Source organism: Canis lupus, chromosome 20 (genome assembly GCF_003254725.2).
Source record: "Canis lupus dingo isolate Sandy chromosome 20, ASM325472v2, whole genome shotgun sequence".
Lineage (NCBI taxonomy): Eukaryota > Metazoa > Chordata > Mammalia > Carnivora > Canidae > Canis > Canis lupus.
In genome coordinates this window covers 4,089,151-4,108,445 of record NC_064262.1, presented here as the reverse complement: position 1 = coordinate 4,108,445, position 19,295 = coordinate 4,089,151, and the positions used below count along the sequence as shown (strand labels likewise).

Genomic DNA, 19,295 nt, shown 5'->3' with positions numbered 1-19,295 from the left:
ACGGATGTGTGAGTGGACAGATGAGGAGACGGGAATGGATGGCATAATAGGATAAATGCATAGAGAAATGGGCCAGGAGGGTGTGCAGGGGATGGTGAAGTGGATGGTTGGATAGAAGAGTGAATGGGGAAGAAGATGTGTGGATGCGCAGGTGAACAAAGACATGGGAGGGAGGCAGAGTGGAGAGTGGCAGGGCAGTAGGGAGTTGGTGGTTCAGTGGGTGGTATGGATGGCACCCACATGGCTGGCTGGGATCGCCATCTCAGAAGTAATAGGCCAGAGGCCACCATTGGAGGCCACAGAACTCTGTCTAGAGTAGGCTTGTGCCTCACCACAGGTGACAGTGGACCCAGGGTCCCCACTGAAGGCAAGAGGGCACCCAGCCTTGGCTAGAAGCCCCAAAAGCTCTCTCTGCCCCTCACTCAACCGGCCCATATGCTCTGGCCCTGGGGAGCAGCACTCACCTCTCCGAGGTGCAGCTTCGGGCTCCGGAGGCCGGCGGACCTCGGGCACAATGAGGGGGTCTTCACCTTCACAGCAGGAGAGCATGACGTGATTGCAGGGGTAGCCCAGGTTGGGGTTAGACTCGCATGAGTGGCCCTCAGCCCGCACACGGAGTCCCAGGCCACAGCAGTCACAGCATTGCTGGAGAGACACGCGTCATCACTGCCCGCACCCTGGCCCCTCAGAGCCCGTGTGCCTTCCTGCGGCCTGTGAGCCCGTGGGATGCACTCAGGGCCCCCAGGACACAGCCCAGGGCCAGGCTCGGGAGGAGCTGGCAATTGGGAATGAATCCATTCTTGTCTCGTTTCTTCCACCCTGTGTGTGCCATCCCAGGGCAGAGGGGTCATCGGTTTCCACTTCCCATGCGTGGCTCAAAGGAGGGCTAATGCAAGGTTTTTTGCAGTGATTAATAAATGGCCACTGTGAAAAGAACTACACACTAACTCCCAGACACATCCATTAACCAGCCCCCTACCAAAATTTACTAGCAGAACCCAATTCTACTCAGGCCACCTAAAAAGAATTTCCTTTGAAGTTAGAGATAGGAGTGACATCACTGGGTGATGCTTTCAGGGAACTTTAAACTGGGGTGACTCAACTTGGAAATATATCTCTTTAGCTCTTCTCCTTCCTCCTTTTTGGAACCAATGTGATGGCTGGAACCCTAGCAACTATCTGGGATCATGAGGTAACTGTGAAGATGGAAGCTACAGCTAAAGAAGACTGAGCAGAGAAATAGAAGCCTGGGTACCCCCTGTCCCAGACTGTCTACCTCCAAGAATAAAATATTTAATTTGTTTAAACAACTATAGTAGACTGATTGTAACAACAGCCCCAATTTTTCACTGTTCACTGTTCTACCATCTTTGTGATGTAATAGTTCAGTTCCTCCTTTCAAAAGAAAGCATCTCTTTCCCAACCTCTGGATGGGGCCTCATGCCTTGCTTTGGCCAGGAGGATGAGAGAGAAGTGCCAGTGTGCTAGTTTTGAGCTGAGACCTCAAAAGGCCTTGCACTCTTCTACCCCTTGTGTTGGAACCCAGCCACACACTGAATAACAGCCTCAGGGTAGGCTGTTGGAGGTGGAGAGACCACATGGAACAGAGAGAAGTCCGTTTTCTAGACTATCCAGTGTCAGGAGAGCCATCAGCTTGTGGGAAACAGGTGAGCAAACCCTGCCAGAGCAGCCGAGGTCAGCAAACCCACCCTGACTCATGAGTTAAACGAGTCATAAGCCAGCAGGCTTTGAGCTGGTGGGTCACAGAGCAACAGCTCACAGACACTCCAGACCTGCACTTCCCAATGCTGGGCACTGCCACTTAGTCAAGACCCACTATGCACTTAACACATAGGGAGTTTCCATTATCTCTGATTCTCACAAGCACCCCATAAGATGTGTATTATCATCCCCTTTTTATACAGATGGAGAAGATGAGGCTCAGAAAAGAGGGCTGGTCCAGGGTCAAACAGACACACAAGTGGAATGCTAAACCTGCTTGTCCCCAAAGTCCTTTTCCCAATATCAGTGTCCAAGAGAAACAGATCCCGACATGAAAAAAACCCAAGTCCAAATCTCCCAAATGGCACACCCTCCTCCAGAGGTCCGTGTCCCAGGCACCCAGGCTTGAGACACTGGTTCTTCATCTACCCGCCCCCCCAGCCTACTCCAAACATCTCCTTTCATGGTTTCTCCTGAAACTGTTGGACTGTCTTCGTGTGCGCTGGTTCCCTGCTGCTGACAGCCAGCTGTCCATCCGCGAGGTCTGTTTTCCCTTCCTCCTGATTTTCAGCAGGTGTGTGACCTCTCCAGAATAAAGACAGCATTCCCCAGCCTCCCTGGAAGCTGGGTGTGGCCACCGGACTAGGTTCTAGCCAGCGCAGCAGAAGTGGAAATACTGTCTGTCCTCAAGAGAGAGGCTCTTCTTCGCTCCCCATTCACAGCAGCCTTATTCACACCGGGCAAGACCCAGAAGCAGCCCAAGTGCCATAAACGAAATGTGTTACAGCTATACGATGGATTGGTATTGAGCCTTGAAAAGGGAAGACTGTCTAACACATGCTACAACATGGATGACCTGAGGATAGGATGCTAAGTGAAATAAACTGGATACAAAATAAAAACAAAAACAAACTAAAAAAAAAAAAAAAAAACCCAACACCACCAAAAACCAGAAACAGAAAGCCCCATGAGGGCAGGACTTTTCACGTTATTCATTCCTGCCTCCTTAGTACATAAAGTAGCCCAGGACATGCTGGTGTGCAACAAACATTTCCTGAATTAACGGGTCACTATAATAGCTGATGGTGTTTCTATGCAGATGAAGAACCCCCCAGACCAGGCAAGAGTGTCACTCCCCACAGAGGAGTCCCACAAGGAGCCTAACCACCCCCCTCCCCATCCCCTCAGCCCTCGAGGACCTCACCCCCCAGGCTACAGATGCCACATCAGGCTTGCCTTGTACAAGGAGACGCCGCAGGTGTCATTGTCCTCAGCCCCACAGGACTCGCCCTCCTTGGCCCCCATGACGCCAGCCATGCAGCTCTTCTCCTTCAAGTAGGACACACAGCAGTGCTTCTGGGCTGTCCTGCAACAGAGGTGTGCCTCAGCCCCACCCGAGTGCCTGGGACTCCTCCAGGAGGGATAACTTGTCCCATTTCACAGAAGAGGAAACTGAGACTCAGAGAAGGAAGCCCCTGCTGGAGGTCTGCTGCAAGCCAGGCTTGTGCTGCTGATAGGAGCATCGGCAAACCCAGCACATCTCCCGCCAAAGAATGTGGGTTCTGTTTCTGAGTTAAACCAGGAACCCTCAGGTCTGGGGCCCTCTGGACTCCACACCGTCCATCCCTGACCAGTGTGGGAGGGGGTCAGCATTCTGAGGCCCCCAGAGGGCTGAGACAGACAGGGAGACTCAAACCCAGGATGCACAGGGCGGCTCAGCCTGCAGGAGAGCAGCCTCCAGGCTCCCTGGCCATGCCACCCAGTATCTATAGGGCTGCCCTGGGCAGAAGTAGCTGATGAGCCAGCACACAAAGAGGGGCGTCACAGGGAGGTGGAGCTCAGCCTCACTTGAGAAAGGGCATGTCTCAGTGGGAGCTCTTCAGTGTTGGAACTGCCTATCTATGAAGTAGTGAGTTTCCCATCATAAGAGGGATCCAAGCACCCCTCAGGGCCACCAAGTTCAAAACTCCTGATCAATGTATGCTCCAACTCCTAAGGAGCACCCAAATTGGTGATATGATAAAAGGGAAGGGAAAGGGAGAAGTTTAGAATTTAAATGTCTCTAAGGGAAGCATGCTGCACTAGACATTAGGAACCATGGGTTCTAATTCTGGCCATGCTCCCAGGGAGCTGTGTGGCTTTGGGTGAACCATATCACCTCTCTGAACCTTGTCCTCCTTATCTAGAAAAATAAGTAGGTTGGAAAAGAAGGCATCCCTGGGAAAAAGGAGAGATTTGTAAATGGCTGACCAAGACATCTTCAGGGGCCTGGCACAGAAGGGGCAAGGGTACAAACCACACCTTTGCTGAGGACATGAAAGTCAGATAATCAATCAACAGAGACAGCCGAGGACAGTTAGGGGCCAGCCTTTTGGAGACCCCAGGGCAGCAGAGTGGGGAAAGAAAGAGGGCTGAAGGCTCCTAGTTCAAAGTTAAAGAGGAAAATCTGATGTGAGCTGAGCACTGCCAAGCAGCAACCGCAATATACAGTGGGCGAAGCACCTAATTGTTCGCAGGTGACCACGTCCCTTAATACTTGTTCCAAATTGTGCACTCTTTTAAGTATGCTCTTCTGTCCAGCTACAGATGTGCATGGTTACTTCATTCCTACAGCCAGTCCTGGGCGCTCCACAGCGGGGGAAAGCCTGGCCAGAGGGCTCACAGCAGCCATCACCAAGTGCCCACGGGCACCTGGAGGCAGGCAGGTGAAGCATGTGCTCACCTTGCACTGTCGGGGCCCATGGGCTAAAGCAAGCAGGGATCTGGAAAAAGGCAAAGGGACAGCTCTGCTTGCTCCAGGGTGCTCACCCTACCTGCAGGCGTCACCCTCAGCACCGCTCTCAGGGATTTCCAGGCACTCGTCATTGTCGATGGCCCACTGCTGCCCGGCTGCACAGCACGTCTCAATCAGATCCTTCGTGGAGACTGTGGGTGGCAACACAGACAGAGTCACCACCCTTAGAGGAGGCACTTTGTTCCCAGGTTTCCAGAGTCGGCAAATGTAGGGGATGCTGGTGCTGTCCAGACCCCCATTACCAGAAAGGTGACTCACTCACCCCCACTGCTATGCAGGGTGGCAGCTAGCTGTTCACTTCAGAGAGCTGCCAATGAGGTTAAGTCTACCCCATGGGGGAGGAGGCTGGGAGAAGAATGGCCAATCAATGACTGGCGGGGGTGGGGGCGTGGGGGGGGGTGGGAAGCGTAGAAAAGCGCTCCCTCAAAGGGGACAGTGTGTGGGGCCACTCACGCTCCAGAGTTCCCTGTGGGATTGGGGCATTGGCAAGCTCCTTCCCTGCCCCCTCCCCGGGCAGGTTCTCCAAATGAACCACCACAGGCACAAAACCTGGCTCTGCTGCTTTTTTTTTTTTTTTTTAAGATTTTATTTATTTATTTTTGAGATAAAGCACATGCACGTGGGAGTACATGAGTGGGGGGAGGGACAGTGGAAGAGGGAGAAGCAGACTCCCCACTGAGCAGGGAGCCCGATGCGATGTGGGGGCTTGATCCCAGGACCCCAGAATCATGACCTAAACCAAACAAAGGCAGATATTTAACTGACTGAGCCACCCAGGCTCCCCTCAGGCTCTGCTTCTAAGGAACCTGACCTAAGACACCAAGACAGGACAAGGCATAAGCAACAGCAGGGAGAGAAGTTTAACACTCATCTAGGAGGGACACTTGGGTGGCTCAGTGGGTTGAGCATCTGACTCTTGATTTCAGCTCAGGTCATGATCTCAGGGTCATGAGATCAAGCTCAGCAGAAAGTCTACTTGAGATTCTCTCTTTTCCTCTCCTTTTGCCCCCCACTCCTACCACATTCACTAGTACTCTCTCTCTCTTTAAAAAAAAAAATACAGAAAAAACCTTCACCTAGGAAAGTTAGTGGAGAAAATATTTGTGGCTGGGAGAGCAGGAAAAGGCAGGGTAGTGGAACGTCTTAAAAGTGAAAGGCATAGACCACAGCTTAAAAAAACAGATGGATTTGCCCACCTTGAAATTAAAATTCTCTGTATAACAAAGAACCCCATGGACATATAGAAGATTGCTGACAGGCTAGGAAACATTTCTGGAATGCCTAAAACTGGCAAAGAACTGCCATTGAGAAAACATAATGATCTCCTGAAAATTAACATAAAAAAACAAACCCAAAGTAAAATACCTGTTTAGGAAAAATCAGAAAGAATGATACATGCCAGGCACAGGTGGGAACCCTCATGCCCTGGGGATGGAAGTGGTCACTGGACAGCCAGTCTGGAAGGAGATAAGGCATTGCTGACACACATTGCTGACAAATTAAGCTTACACATCATCCTGGACCCAGTGGCTCTGCTCCTAGCTGTGCATTCCAGGGAAGTCTCCACCCAGGCCCATAATGCAACCACTACAAGGATCTAATACTTTGGCATCATTTGTGGAAGTGGGTGTTCATCAGTGGAGAAGTGACTGAATAGAATTTGGGATGTCCTCCATGGAGGATTCCACAACTGTCAGAAATAACAGACTAGATGTACACACAACAATGTGAAGCTGGACACATATACACACAGCAACATGGAACAAAAACACTGGGGTGGAGGGGAAGAAACCACGTGAGATCGGTTAAACAAATTAAAAACACGGTGCACAAAATTACAACACACATTTTGCACATAAGTGAAAAACACACACATGCAAATTAAACAGAAGAGAGCAGTTGCCTCTGCTGGGGCAGAGGTTGGCAATGGGGAAAAGAAATTAAAGGGAATAAATACAGAAATAAAACAAGAGAGAGTCTTACAGAGATAATAACATGCAAGGTGCCAGAAAATAAGTATAATTAACGCAACCATTTGTTTCTGAGGTCTAAAAAACAAATGACATGCAAAGATAAAGCACCTCTAGGCCAAGAGACACATAAAAAGGTGCTCAGTATTAGTAATTATCTAATTACTATCTTGGCAAAGGCAAGTCCAAATCACAATGAGACATCGCCTTACACATGTCAGAATAGCTAATATATAAAAAGAAAAACACAAGAAACAGCAAGTGTTAGTGAAGATGTGGAAAAAAGGGAACCCTCATGCATGTTGGTGGGAATGCAAACTGGGGCAGCCACTGTGGAAAACAGTATGGAGAGATTCCACAAAAAAACCAAAATACCCTATGATCCAGTAATTTCACTAGTATTTACCTAAAGAAAACAAGATGCTAATTTGAAAAGATACCTGCACTCCTCTGTTGATGCAGCATTATTTATAACAGCCAAGGTATGAAGGCACCATGTGTGCATCTATAAATGAATGGATAAAGAAGATGTGGCACATATATACAATGAAATATTACTTAGCCCTAAGAATAGAATGAGATCTTGCCACCTGCAACAACATGGATGGAGCTTTTTTTTTTTTTCTGTTAACTTTAAAATGAGCTTTAATTTGTTTTCCTTAAGTGCATTTATCGATGTAAACAGAGCATGTTAAGAGATTTCTGGGGAGAGCAGACTATTGCTGGTATGTTGGTTTTAATTGACAAAAGAATAAACTACAACTCTAATGGCTTGGACTGTCAGTAGCTTTGGGCGGGGTACGAGGGGCCGGTAGGAAAAGAGAAAGAAAGGCTCCCAGGTGACCCCCCTCTGACCTGGTTACCTGGTCCGAGTTGTACAGTCTCTACAGGAGGGCAGAGCTGTCACAACAGAACCGGGTGACGGCAGTTAGAAACCAACTCAGACTGCTCCGTGGTCAGTCTGGTCCCCCTGTGCCCCAGCCTGTGCCAGGCGCTGCCCCCCCGCCTCCAGCCTGTCCAGCCGGAGGTGTGCGTGAGTTCCCAATAACCTGGGTCTACCGCTGGAAATCAGAGACGGAATCACTTCATGACACTACAGATCTAAAAAATAAAAATCTCAGCTAGAAAGGATGTCCGATGCTAAGTGGAATAAGTCAGACAAAGGAAAACAAATACTATATGATTTAAGTGTGGAATGTAACAAAACAAAACAAAACAAAACAAGAACAAAAAAAAAGAAAACAGACTTAAATACAGACAACAAGCTGCTGGTTGCCAGAGGGGAGGTGGTAGAGGGATGAGTGAAATAATAAAGAGGATTACGAGATACAAACTTCCGGTTATGAAATAAATGAAGATGAAAAATACAGCGTAGGGAATATAGTCAATAATGCTGTAATAACAGTATATGGTGACTACATTTACTGTGGTGAGAACTGAACAACGTATAGTATTGTTGAATTGATATCTTGTACACCTAATATAACATTGTAACTAGTATCCTTTAATAAAAAATCTTAAAAACCAAAACAAAGGTAAAGCTCACCTGGAGTACCTACACCTATGCTAAGGAGACAGCAAGGTATAATGGAATAACTTTGAGGCTGGGACCACATCTTAGTGCTACCATGTATAGACATTTCTTCTCTCTAAAGACTCAGTGTCCTTCTCTGCTATGAGGATCTGTAGCTGTATAACTGCTGAAACCTACAAAGACCTCTAAATGTCCTTGAGCAGTTTACATGACCTAGAAGAGCTGAGGAGCAGCAAATCCACCAATGGATGTCAGCAGCCTGCAAGGTTCCAGGAAAAGAGTGACAGCTCACTAAGAATCATCGGCTTCATTTGCTGAGTGGGCATTTCAAGTTATTGAACTTTTCTAAGTTTTAAGTCCCCCTGTGTAAAAGAGGGAAAATAAGTTTCAGTAACAACCTGAAGGCTGTACCAGGAGGAACAAAAACTGTTCTTGACAACAATAATCTACCAGACACAAGTAGCAAATATCACACTCAATGGTGAAACACTAGACACATGTCCCATGAAGTCAGAAATGTGACAAAAATGCCTGACACTGTTTAGTATTGTCCTAGAGATACTAGCAGATGTAATAAAGCAATAAAAAAGGCAGTAGAAATATTAGAAACAAAGAGATGATAGGCATTCTTTGCAGATGTTATGGTTTCATCTTTTTTAGAAAATCCAAAGGAATAAAAACTAACACAATATTTAAGTGAATACTAAGGTATAATAGTTATAATAATAATGATAACTATTATTCACTAATAACCATTAACTAATAATAGATATGATGATGATGATGATGATGATGATAACATGGCCAAAAACAAAATCAAGATATTCAATTAAGTGGCTTTCCTATATCAGAGTAACAATTAAATAGAAAAGATAATTAAAATCTCATTCAAAACAGAAACAAACCTAGAAATAAATCCATCATAAACATGCTAAATCCACATGAAGAAAAAAAATTGTCTAATAGATCTAACAGTATATTTTATTAGAAATATACCCCTTGTGTCTGGACACAAAGATTCAGTACCTTGAAGACATCTATTCTCTTCCATTTAATCTACAACTTCAAGGCAATACAAAGTCCCAACATACTTTATCATGAAACTTAACAAGCTGATTCTAAAATTCATCCAAAATTGTCTGAGAATACCCAAGAAAAATTCTGAAAAGAAAAAGAGCATATTTTAAAGTCTAATAATTAAAGAGACAAGGAGATCACCTAGGCAGCTTGTCCCTTCACTGAACAACAGAATTTAGAAACAGAACTATGTACACATGGGAACTTAGTATACGATAAAGATGGCATTCAATCTCAGTGTGAGAAGGACTGAATATATGAGGTTGGGACACCACATACAAAAATAAATTCCAAATCTAAAGGCAGTATTAGAGGAAAACCAAGGAAAATGATTTTAGGATAAAGAGAACTGTTTTCAAAAGTAAAATCCGGGATCCCTGGGTGGCGCAGCGGTTTGGCGCCTGTCTTTGGCTCAGGGCGCGATCCTGGAGACCCGGGATCGAATCCCACGTCGGGCTCCCGGTGCATGGAGCCTGCTTCTCCCTCTGCCTGTGTCTCTGCCTCTCTCTCTCTCTCTCTCTCTCTCTCTGTGACCATCGTAAATAAATAATTAAAAAAAATTAAAAAAAAAAGTAAAATCCACAGAAGAATGAAATTGGACCCTTACACCATATACAAAAATCAACTCAAAGTGGGTTAAAAACTTAGATGTAAGACCTGAAACTGCACAACTCCTAGAAGAAAACACAGGGGAAAAGCTCCTCAACATTAGTCTTGACAATGAGTTTTGGGGAGACACCAAAATGCAAGCAACAAAAGCAAAAATCAACAAGCGGGGGATTACACCAAACTAAAAAGCCTCTGTACAGCAAAAGAAACCATCAACAAAATGAAGAGGCAACCTACAAAATGGGAGAATATCAGCAAACCACATACTGATAAGGGATTAATATACAAAATATATAAGGAACTCATACAATTCAACAGCAAAAAAATTAATTTTGTTTAAAAATGGGCAAAGGACTAAAATAGACATTTTTCCAAGGACATATAAATGGTCAACAGGTATGTGGAAAGATGCTCAGCATCACTCATCACCAGAGAAATGCAAAGCAAAACTGCAGTGAGATGTGACCTCACATCTGCAAGGGAGGCTAATATTCAAAAGATAAGAGATAACAAGTGTTGGCGAGGATGTGGAGAAAAGGGAACCCTGTACACTGTTGATAGAAATGTAAATTGGTGCAGCCCACTGTGGATAAAAGTATGGAAGATCCTCCAAAATTAAAAACAGAACTACCATATGGTCCAGCAATTCCACTTCTGGGATATATATCTGAAAGAAATTAAAGCACAGTCTCAAAAAGATATCTGTACCCCTAAGTTTACCGCATTATTTGCAATAGCCAAGACATGCAAACAACCTAAGCATGCACTGATGGATGAATGGTATATCACATACGCATATATACATAAATATATAATGGAATATTGTTCAGCCATAAAAAAGGAAATCCTGCCATTTTCAGGAACATGGATGGACCTTGTGGGTCTTATGCTAAGCAAACTAAGACAGAGAAAGAAAAATACTGTGTGACCTCACTTATATGTGGAATTAAAAAAAAAAGCCAAATTCAAGAAACAGAGCAGTTTGGGGGTTGCCAGAGACTCTTGGGTGGGGGGGTCTCCAGGGAGACGGTAGGCAAATGTACAAGCTTGCGTCCACCTAAGTTCTGGTGACCTAACACACAGGACAGCACCTACATGATACATACTGTATCATGTACTTGAAAGTTGCTAAGAGAGTAGATCTTAACATGTTCTCACCACAAACAACAAAAAATGGCAACTATGTGCCAGTGGTGGACGTGTTACTGTAGTAATCACCTCACAATACACATGTAAATCAAATCACCACATTGTATACTTAAATTTTCTCAATATTATAGGTCAATTATATCTCAATAAAGCTGGGTTGGGGGGAGAAATAAAATCCACAAGTAAGGGGATCCCCAGCTGGCTCAGCGGTTTAATGCCTGCCTTCGGCCCAGGGCCTGATCCTGGAGTCCCGGGATCGAGTCCCACATCGGGCTCCCTGCAGGGAGCCTGCTTCTCCCTCTGCCTGTGTCTCTGCCTCTCTCTCTCTCTCTCTGTGTGTCTCTCATGAATAAATAAATGAAATCTTTTTTAAAAAATCCACAAGTAAAAAGGAAAACCTTAATACAATAGAAATACAAAATCCCTGTATAGCAAGAGGCAGCATATCCAACCAGCCCCAGTTACTCTCATCACATCATTCATTTTTTAAGGTTCCTCATAGCATTTATCACTATGTGAAATCTTATTTATTTATGAGCCTACTTCTTCCCTTGTCTCTTTCTCTACAAAGGCACATGAGTCTTTGTGGCCACTGAAAGTGATACCACCATCCCATGCTCAATCTTTTCTCATTACATTCTGGGCAAGCGGACGTCACACCTCATTTAATACTTCTGGTACACCTAGGCAGCTTGTCCCTTCACTAATAGCTCAACATCTTTCTTTTTACTGGTCTCAACTCTTACTCCTTCTAAGCCTTCTCTGAGATTGCCTTCCTGAGATCAGGGGATTGTAATCGACCCCTGAGTCTTAGCCAGGGGACTTGAGGTGGGTTCTCTATTGAAATGACTATAACAACAACAACAAAAAATGACTATAACAGCTGAAATGAAGTGTGGGCTCGTAAGGAGCCAGGATCGAGTCCAAGCACTTTCATCCTTACAGTTACAGTGAATGAGTCCTCTTATCTCCCTATGTTACAGATCAGGGAGTGAGTCAGAAGCCCCAAACCTCAGTTTCCCCCTCTTCTCTTCCCCTCTCCAGGCCTCTGCTCCCCTACGTCTGTGGGATGGGCGACTTGATCCAGTTGATCCTGAAGGCCCTGTCTGAGACTCTAACCAGCACCAGCCTGAGAGGGGGTTCTGCTTCCCCATGGATTGTATGGTGCTCTCCTTCTGCCCCCTCCTTGATCAGAAGCCAGGCTTCAGTCTGTGTTTGGCAGGCTTCCCACCATTCTCCCTGGCCTTTCCCACCCTGGCTTCCCTCTGTTTCAGACAAAGGAACTAAGAGGCCATGAACCCATGTGCTGGGAGGGCCACCCACTTGGAGCAGGAGGGGGAACTAGTCCAGGGGTCAAGCCTGGTGCTGCGTGGCACTGTCCAAGATGTGGGAGGCAGGGCCAGGCAAAGCCCAACAAGATGTGTACCCCTCGTCTCCTCGTCCAGGAGACACACCCTCCTGCCCCAGCCCAGGGCTTCAGGGCTCAGCCCAGAGGCCCTCTGCTCCCAGTCTCCTTCCTCAACCACCCCAACTGAGGTCCCCAGCTTCTGTCTTTCTCTCTGGTTCTTTTTAGGTTCCCAGGCCCCAACCATTCAGAGTTCCAGTCCTAGGGCTTCCTCCCTTCTCTGTCTCCAGCCTGGCCCTGGCTGATCTCATCCAGCCCCCGAGCTTCAAGTGCCTTGTCCACCTCAACCCCTCCCACACATCTGTCTCCAGCCGTAGTTTCGTGTGCACACAGTCAGCTGGCTAAGGAACCACCACCAGGTGCTCCCTGGTGCTCCCACCGCCAGAACCTGCTCAGCAGCTGGTTGCCCCCAAACCACCTCTCCTCAGGTCTCCCCCGGGCCAGTGAAGGGCCCCCGGCAACTTCAGGACCCTCCTGCACCATCTCCTCATCCCTCACCTCCCTCCATCACTCAGGGGGTGCCTCCAAAGTGCATCTCAGTCCACTGACCTGGCCCCTCACTCTGCCACCGCCTCTTGGTCCAACACAGTCCCTGTTCTTCCGGATGTCCTCCTCCAGGCCATCCTCCAGAGGATGTCAGAATGAGTTCATAGATACAAATCAGACTGTGTCTCTCCTCGGCCTACGGGCCCCCAGTAGTCCTCCTTTCTTTACAAAGACCTGCTGACTGCCTCACCTCACCTCCTTTCTTTGACTGTCTTTCTCACTCATTCTCTCCACTCCTTCAACTCCTTGGGCTCATTTCTGCCCTAGGCCCTTTGCGTGTACTCTACTTCCCACCTGGAATCCTCTGCCCCTTTCCTATGCCCTGCCCTGCCCCTAAACTCTGCAGCGTTGTCCCTTTCCCTTCAGGGCTCTTACCTCCTTGGAGACGGGCTCCCTGACTTCTATATCTAAACTAAGCTCTATGCCAACCCTTGTCACACCACCCTCCTTAGTCTTGCTCATAACGCCCTGGCCTTCCCCAGTCCCAAGTCAGCTCAGGGAACCCATGGTCCACAGACTCTAATGGAAGGTCACTCTCCTAGACAATGAAGCACCCCTCCCTGGTGTGGGAATCACAGCCCAGAGTCGCATCCAGCTCTCACCTTCTGCCCTAGCCATGCACGCCTCTCCGTGCCACTCTGTCTTTGCACACGCTGGTCCATGTTGGGAATGTCCTTCCCTGCATGGTCCACCTAACCATCCCTGACCAGCCAATCCACATGTAACTCCCGGCCCCTCCATCTCCTGAGCTTCCACTGGCACCCACCTCCAACCCCGGGGGGGAACCAATGGCCCCCTCCCCTGACTTCATTCACATTAGCACGTGGTGCATACTTTCACTGTGATGTCACTGTCAGGTGACAAGCTTGTCTCAACCACCAGACTGAGAGGGTCTCAGGAGCCAAGAATAGGTCTGAGTCTTCTCAGGGCTCCCAGGGCCTGGGGTGGGACGAAGTGTCCCTGGCCCTTGGTGTATACCATCTCAGGAAAGGTTACATCAACAACAAGAAGTTGGATGATTCTCTGGATTTTCCAGATGTGTAAATAGAGTTTAAGATGCACAGGCCAGAGCACAGGCTTAGGAAAATAAGGGAGAAGAACGCAAGCCAGGGCCTGTCCACCTCACCAGTACCACCTCCATGCTGTGGTTTCCAGCTGGGGGTCAGAGGTGAGCACAGGCACATCTGTACGATCGCTGTGAGCGTGGGCTAGGGGACACGGGCAAGTCACTCATGCTGTGAACCTCCATCTCCTTGCCTGTAAAACGGGCAAATAACCTCTCCCTGCCACACTCCACAAAGAGGGGAGTGTGTGTGAGAAGATTCAGTGACTGGCAAACAACAGGCGCTCAGTAACCAGTATCTCCCCGGTCTTGGCACACAGAAGGTGTTGGAACTACTCTCCAAATAATTAATTAAGAAACAAAGGAACAGATCAATAAATGGATGGGTAGGACAATAGCCCCTTTAGCAGAGGAAGCTGGAGGGGCTTTCAGAAATCCCTCCTCTGCCTTTTCTGCTTTCCTCTGGACTTTGGCGAACTCCTCCATTTCTGGTCACTTTGCCACCTTGCCTGAGCTCTGGCCGAGAGGGTGTGCGGCGTCCCTTTCCTGCTGGCTATTTGCAAGCACAGTGGACAGAAGGGAAAGGGCATCTCCTGCTGTGACAGCTGCAGCCTCGGCCCTCTTTCTGGCCTCCAGGGCCACGGGCCAGCATCACACCATCCTGGCTTCCGAACACTCTGCCAACCATCTGCCTCATAGGCTCCGGCAGGAAGCCTGCCTCCGGCATCCCTGAGCAGCAGAGGGAGAACGAACCCACTCTGGGGAATGATCACCTTTGTCTAATAAAGCAGAAGATCAGAAGATGCCCAGAGCCAACGATACAGCGACCTCCTTTTCAGGTACACACCCAGGTGCCCGTGGTCTCCACCTGGACACCCACAAACAGAAGCTCCCCCAACTGCAAACAACACTAGCACCCCACATAGCCGAGACAAGACTACACGATAAGAACAAATTTGTTACAACCACACACAACAATATGTATGAATCACAGATGGGGTCTTGTGGGGGGAAGAGGCAAGTCACCGAAGAATACTACAGACGGCCTCGTACAAGGAGTTCAAAGCCAGGGAGAAAAGCTGTGCAGCTCCAAAGGGGGAAGGAACACATGCTCACAGAAGTCGGGCTGGTGGGAAATGTGGAGTGGGTGGGGGTCAGGGCCGGTGGGCCACGGCTTCCATCCCCACCCATGGGTGTGTCCGACGGGTGTCCATCCGCTTTAAACATTCCTTTGTCGCATAAGCCCCATCGGTGCTTCTCTTCACAATAACATTACCGCAAAACGTACTGTGATTAGGAAATTCTAAGACTCAGACTGAAGACTACGAGTATTTTACATTGTGACCCAAAGAGTGACTTATGCCAGACACAAATGGACAAATATTACAGGACTCTCCTTATCTAGGGTACCTAGAATAGGTACCTTATCTAGGGTACCAGAGGCTGGGGGAGAGGTGATGGGGGGTCAGTGTTGGACAGGCACAAGATTTCAGTTTAGGAAGACGGAAAAGTTCTGGAAGATGGATGATGTACCATGTGAATGTACTACATGTTATTGATGTGTACACCCCAAACTAGTCGAAGCGGCCGATGTTATGTTATGAGCATCTTACTGCAATAAAAAGAAAACAATGCATTGCAATATAAAAAAATAATGTGACCCAGCACTTCCCCAACCAAAAATCTAACCTGCTGACAGATTCCTTTCCCCGTGGGCACAAACATGCATGCCCTGGATGCTTGCTACAGCTGAATTTGTGAGAGCAAGCTCAGAGACTACCAAAATCTCATCAAGAGGACAGTGATTAAATAACTGCCCACTCTTATGCAGATGTTAAAAAGAATTAGGTAGATCTTCCCACACTTCTACCATATGAAATCTGGATTACTATAAAGGATTAAGAACAGAGGCACCTGGCCGGCTCAGTCGGTAGAGCACGCGACTCTGGATCTCAGGGTTGTGAGTTCATGCCCCACACTGGGCATGGAGCCTACTTAAATAAAAAAAAAAAAAAGAATTAAGAACAAAAGAGTCAGTGGTGAAAAGTATGTACAACAAACCACCCCTTATCATTTTAGTGGGCTACACGGACATACGCGATTACTTCTGGAAGGACAGTCAAGACACTGGTAACAGTGGTTGGTTGGTTCAGGGAAGGACCAGACTGTGGGAGGGAGGAAGCACCCTGACATTTCACTATGTCCCCTTTTGTATTTTTTTCTGTGTTTCTTATCTTGTGCAGGTATTGCCCATTCAAGAGACATTCTGTTATAAAAGGATTCTGAGATTCTGGAGATTGTAACCTCCTTTGATCACAGAACAATGAACAATCCGGCCCAGAGGTCACGACCCCTCTGACCACAATTCTTTAGGACTTTAATGCTGCAGAAAAACAGTGCACCTGGCAGGAGGGTGATGAGCGGGCCATCTCCGCCAGCGCTGTTTGGACAGGATGTTGAAGGGGCCTCAGCAAACAGCCCAGCACCGGGGCTTTATGCTCCAGGCAGCCTGGTATTCTCAGGGGCGGGGGGAGTGGGTACCTGCAGACCCTGGGAGTGCCTGGAGTCCTCCTACAGTGACTGTAAAGTAGATAAACAAGGCCTCCTGAACTTTATCTTACTGTGCTAGGATCACAGACACAATGGTAACAACAGGAGCTGCTGGGCTGAGCCCATCCACCAGGGCCCACTCAATTCAGCCCCTTAGAGATGCCTTCCTCCACCACCTGGGAAGGGCGGCCCCCAGCCTCCGTTGCCCTGTCCAGCACGTCCCATCACCCGACTTCCTTGTGTGGGGTGCTTACTGCCTGCCCAGCCCTGCCAGAGGTGCTGGATCGCTCTTGCTGACAGGCTGGAGAGCCGTCTATGGGTTCCCAGCTTGCACCCACTGCATCTCCCCTCCAGCTCCAGGAAGAGGCTCCTATGCACACCCCCATTCTACAGATGGGCAGGCAGCAGCCCCGAGAGGAGGCACCACTTGCCCCAGACCACATGCCCAGCCAGGGGCAGCCGCAGGATCCTGTGGCAGCTGCATGCTCCAGACAGCAGGCTCCTGAGCAGAGCATGGAAGCAGGCAGAGGAAAGGGTGAGGAAGGAGGCAGGTGGGGGAAATTAAAATTCCTCTGCAGCAGCTACTCCAAGGGAAGCAGGAGCCCCCACTCCTCAGGCTCCTTGTCCAATCTCAACATGGGCAGAAGTGACCTACTTATATACTGTCCCTTGATTACTGACAAAGTCAACAAGGCAGTGGGGGAAAGATGGCCTTTCCAACACCTGGTGCTGGGTGAGCTGAATATGCATTGGAAAAAAAGAATGAATTTTTACTCCTACTTGCACTACCTAAAGAAACAAATCTAAATAGAATCGAATGTGAAAGGTGAAACAAGTTAAAATGTCTAGAACATCACATAGGAAAATAACTTCGTGACTTTGGGGTAGACAAAGATTTCTGTAAAAGAACACAAAATACACTAACAAAAAAATAAAGATCAATAAACTGCATTTCATTAGAATTGGGCATCTGTGTTCCTCAGAAGACAGCATTTGCAATGTACTCATCACATACCATCATTAAGAAAGTGGAAAGATGGGGCGCCTGGGTGGCTCAGTTGGTTAAGCATCTGACTCTTGCTTTCATCTCAGGTCACGATCTCAGGGCAAGTGGGATCAAGCCCCACATTGGGCTCCATGCTCAGCACAGAGTCTGCTTAAGATTATTTTCCCCTCCTTCTACCTATGCCCCTGCTCCTTCCCCCACTTCCACGTGCCCTCTCTCCAAAATAAATAAACAAAAAAATTAAAAAAAAAAAAAGAGAAAGTGGAAAGAAAAATCATGCAATAAAATAAGGTAATATGTGATCCAACAAAAGACACACAGAATACATAAAGAACTCCTACAAATCAGTTAGACAAAGAAAGCCAATTTTAAAATGAGCAAATGACAACAAAATGGCCCAACAGTAATACGAAAACATGCACAACATCATAAGTTATGAGAAACTGCAAATTCAAGCCAGAACAAGATGCAACTACACATCCACCAGGTCGGCTAAAATGAAAAGGAATGAAGACGTCCAGCGTTGGCAAAGATATGAAGTGACTGGAACTCTCTCACTGCTAGTGAGGATGCAAACTGGTAATAAACTTTGGAAAAAAAGTCAGCTAGTCCACTCCTAGGTATATATCCAACATGAATGCCTACATCATCCAAAAGACCTCAACAAGAACGTTCACGGCAACTGTATTTATCACAGCCAAAAACTGAAAACAGCCCAAATGTCCACCTACACTAGAATAGATAAATAAATCACTCCACAGTGGAATAGATAAAGAGCAATCTTTTTAAATGAACTCCTGCAACAACATGGGTGCATCTCAAAACACATTACCTTGAGCTAAAGAAGTTAAATGCAAAATATCATATGGTTTCCATTATACAAAATAAATTCAAGGATAGGCAAGATGGTGATAAAAGTCAGCATCATAGTTTCCATGGGGGAGAGTGTAGAAATGGCTGAGAAGGGGCACCAGGAAAACTCTGGAATGCTTGAAGTGTTTTATATCTTGATCTGGGTGGAGCTGCCTAGGTGTATTCCTATGTGAAAATCCACTGAGCTGTTCTATTAAGATCCATGTGCTTCACATAAATCACACTTTATAAAGAGTACAATAAATAAAAATATAAGGTAAAAAGCTGTCAAAGGAGTGCTGTTATATTAATCAAGATTTAAAAATACTCAAGGGTATCTACGGCATACTTTAGTACAAACTTATAGAAAGAAACTCAGAAGATAATAGCAACTACATATAAACCAAATAATGTCTAATCGGCCTTGATTAGATAGGACTTTACAAAACGAGCTCTGCAATGTTCTTCGGGGACAAGTGGAGAAATAAGAATATGGTCTGAGAATCAGATGGCTTGAGGGAATTAGTAAATGTGTTGAGTGTAGGATCATGGTGTAAAGTAACATGAGAGAATGTCTAGTTTTTTTACAGTCGCATCACATAGTGTCAAGGCTGAAATGTTTCCATCACACATTCACACATGTGTGGTGCGCACACACACTCCATCTCAAATGAGAAACAGCAAGACCTGAACAACTATCCGGCCAAGACTTCTTCCCTGGGCCTCCTCCCCTGACAGCAGCCCCACTGAGCATCCACCTCAGCTGCCTGGTGTGGGCTGGGTTCTCAGGAGAATCCTGGGAATCAGGGTGTTGCGGCTGGTGGAGCCACAGATATGAAGGGGGCTCTTTGGTGGGCTTTGTCAACGTGGAGGGGCTGTGAGGTCCCAGGGCATGTGGCTGCAGCATGGTCTTTGGAAAGCTTTGGGAGGTGGGAGGTGAGTAGTAGGACGATCCGTGCAGTAGGAGGGCCCTCCACAGCTTTCCAGGGAGCAGGTGGATAGGGTGTGTGTCTCTCAT

General features: G+C 47.2%; 1 protein-coding gene across 3 annotated transcripts in view; it reads right to left on the bottom strand.

Moving 5' to 3' along the window:
- FBLN2 (fibulin 2) overlaps positions 1–19,295 on the bottom strand; it is a 98,918-nt gene that overhangs the window by 25,794 nt on the left and 53,829 nt on the right. For all 3 annotated transcript variants that reach the window (XM_025448783.3, XM_049097813.1, XM_025448773.3), the window contains 3 exons: positions 4,536–4,647; positions 2,959–3,088; positions 465–645 (listed from right to left, as the gene is read on the bottom strand). In XM_025448783.3, coding sequence (XP_025304568.1) covers positions 465–645; positions 2,959–3,088; positions 4,536–4,647 — 423 coding nt within the window. The remainder of the gene's footprint in view (positions 1–464; positions 646–2,958; positions 3,089–4,535; positions 4,648–19,295) is intronic.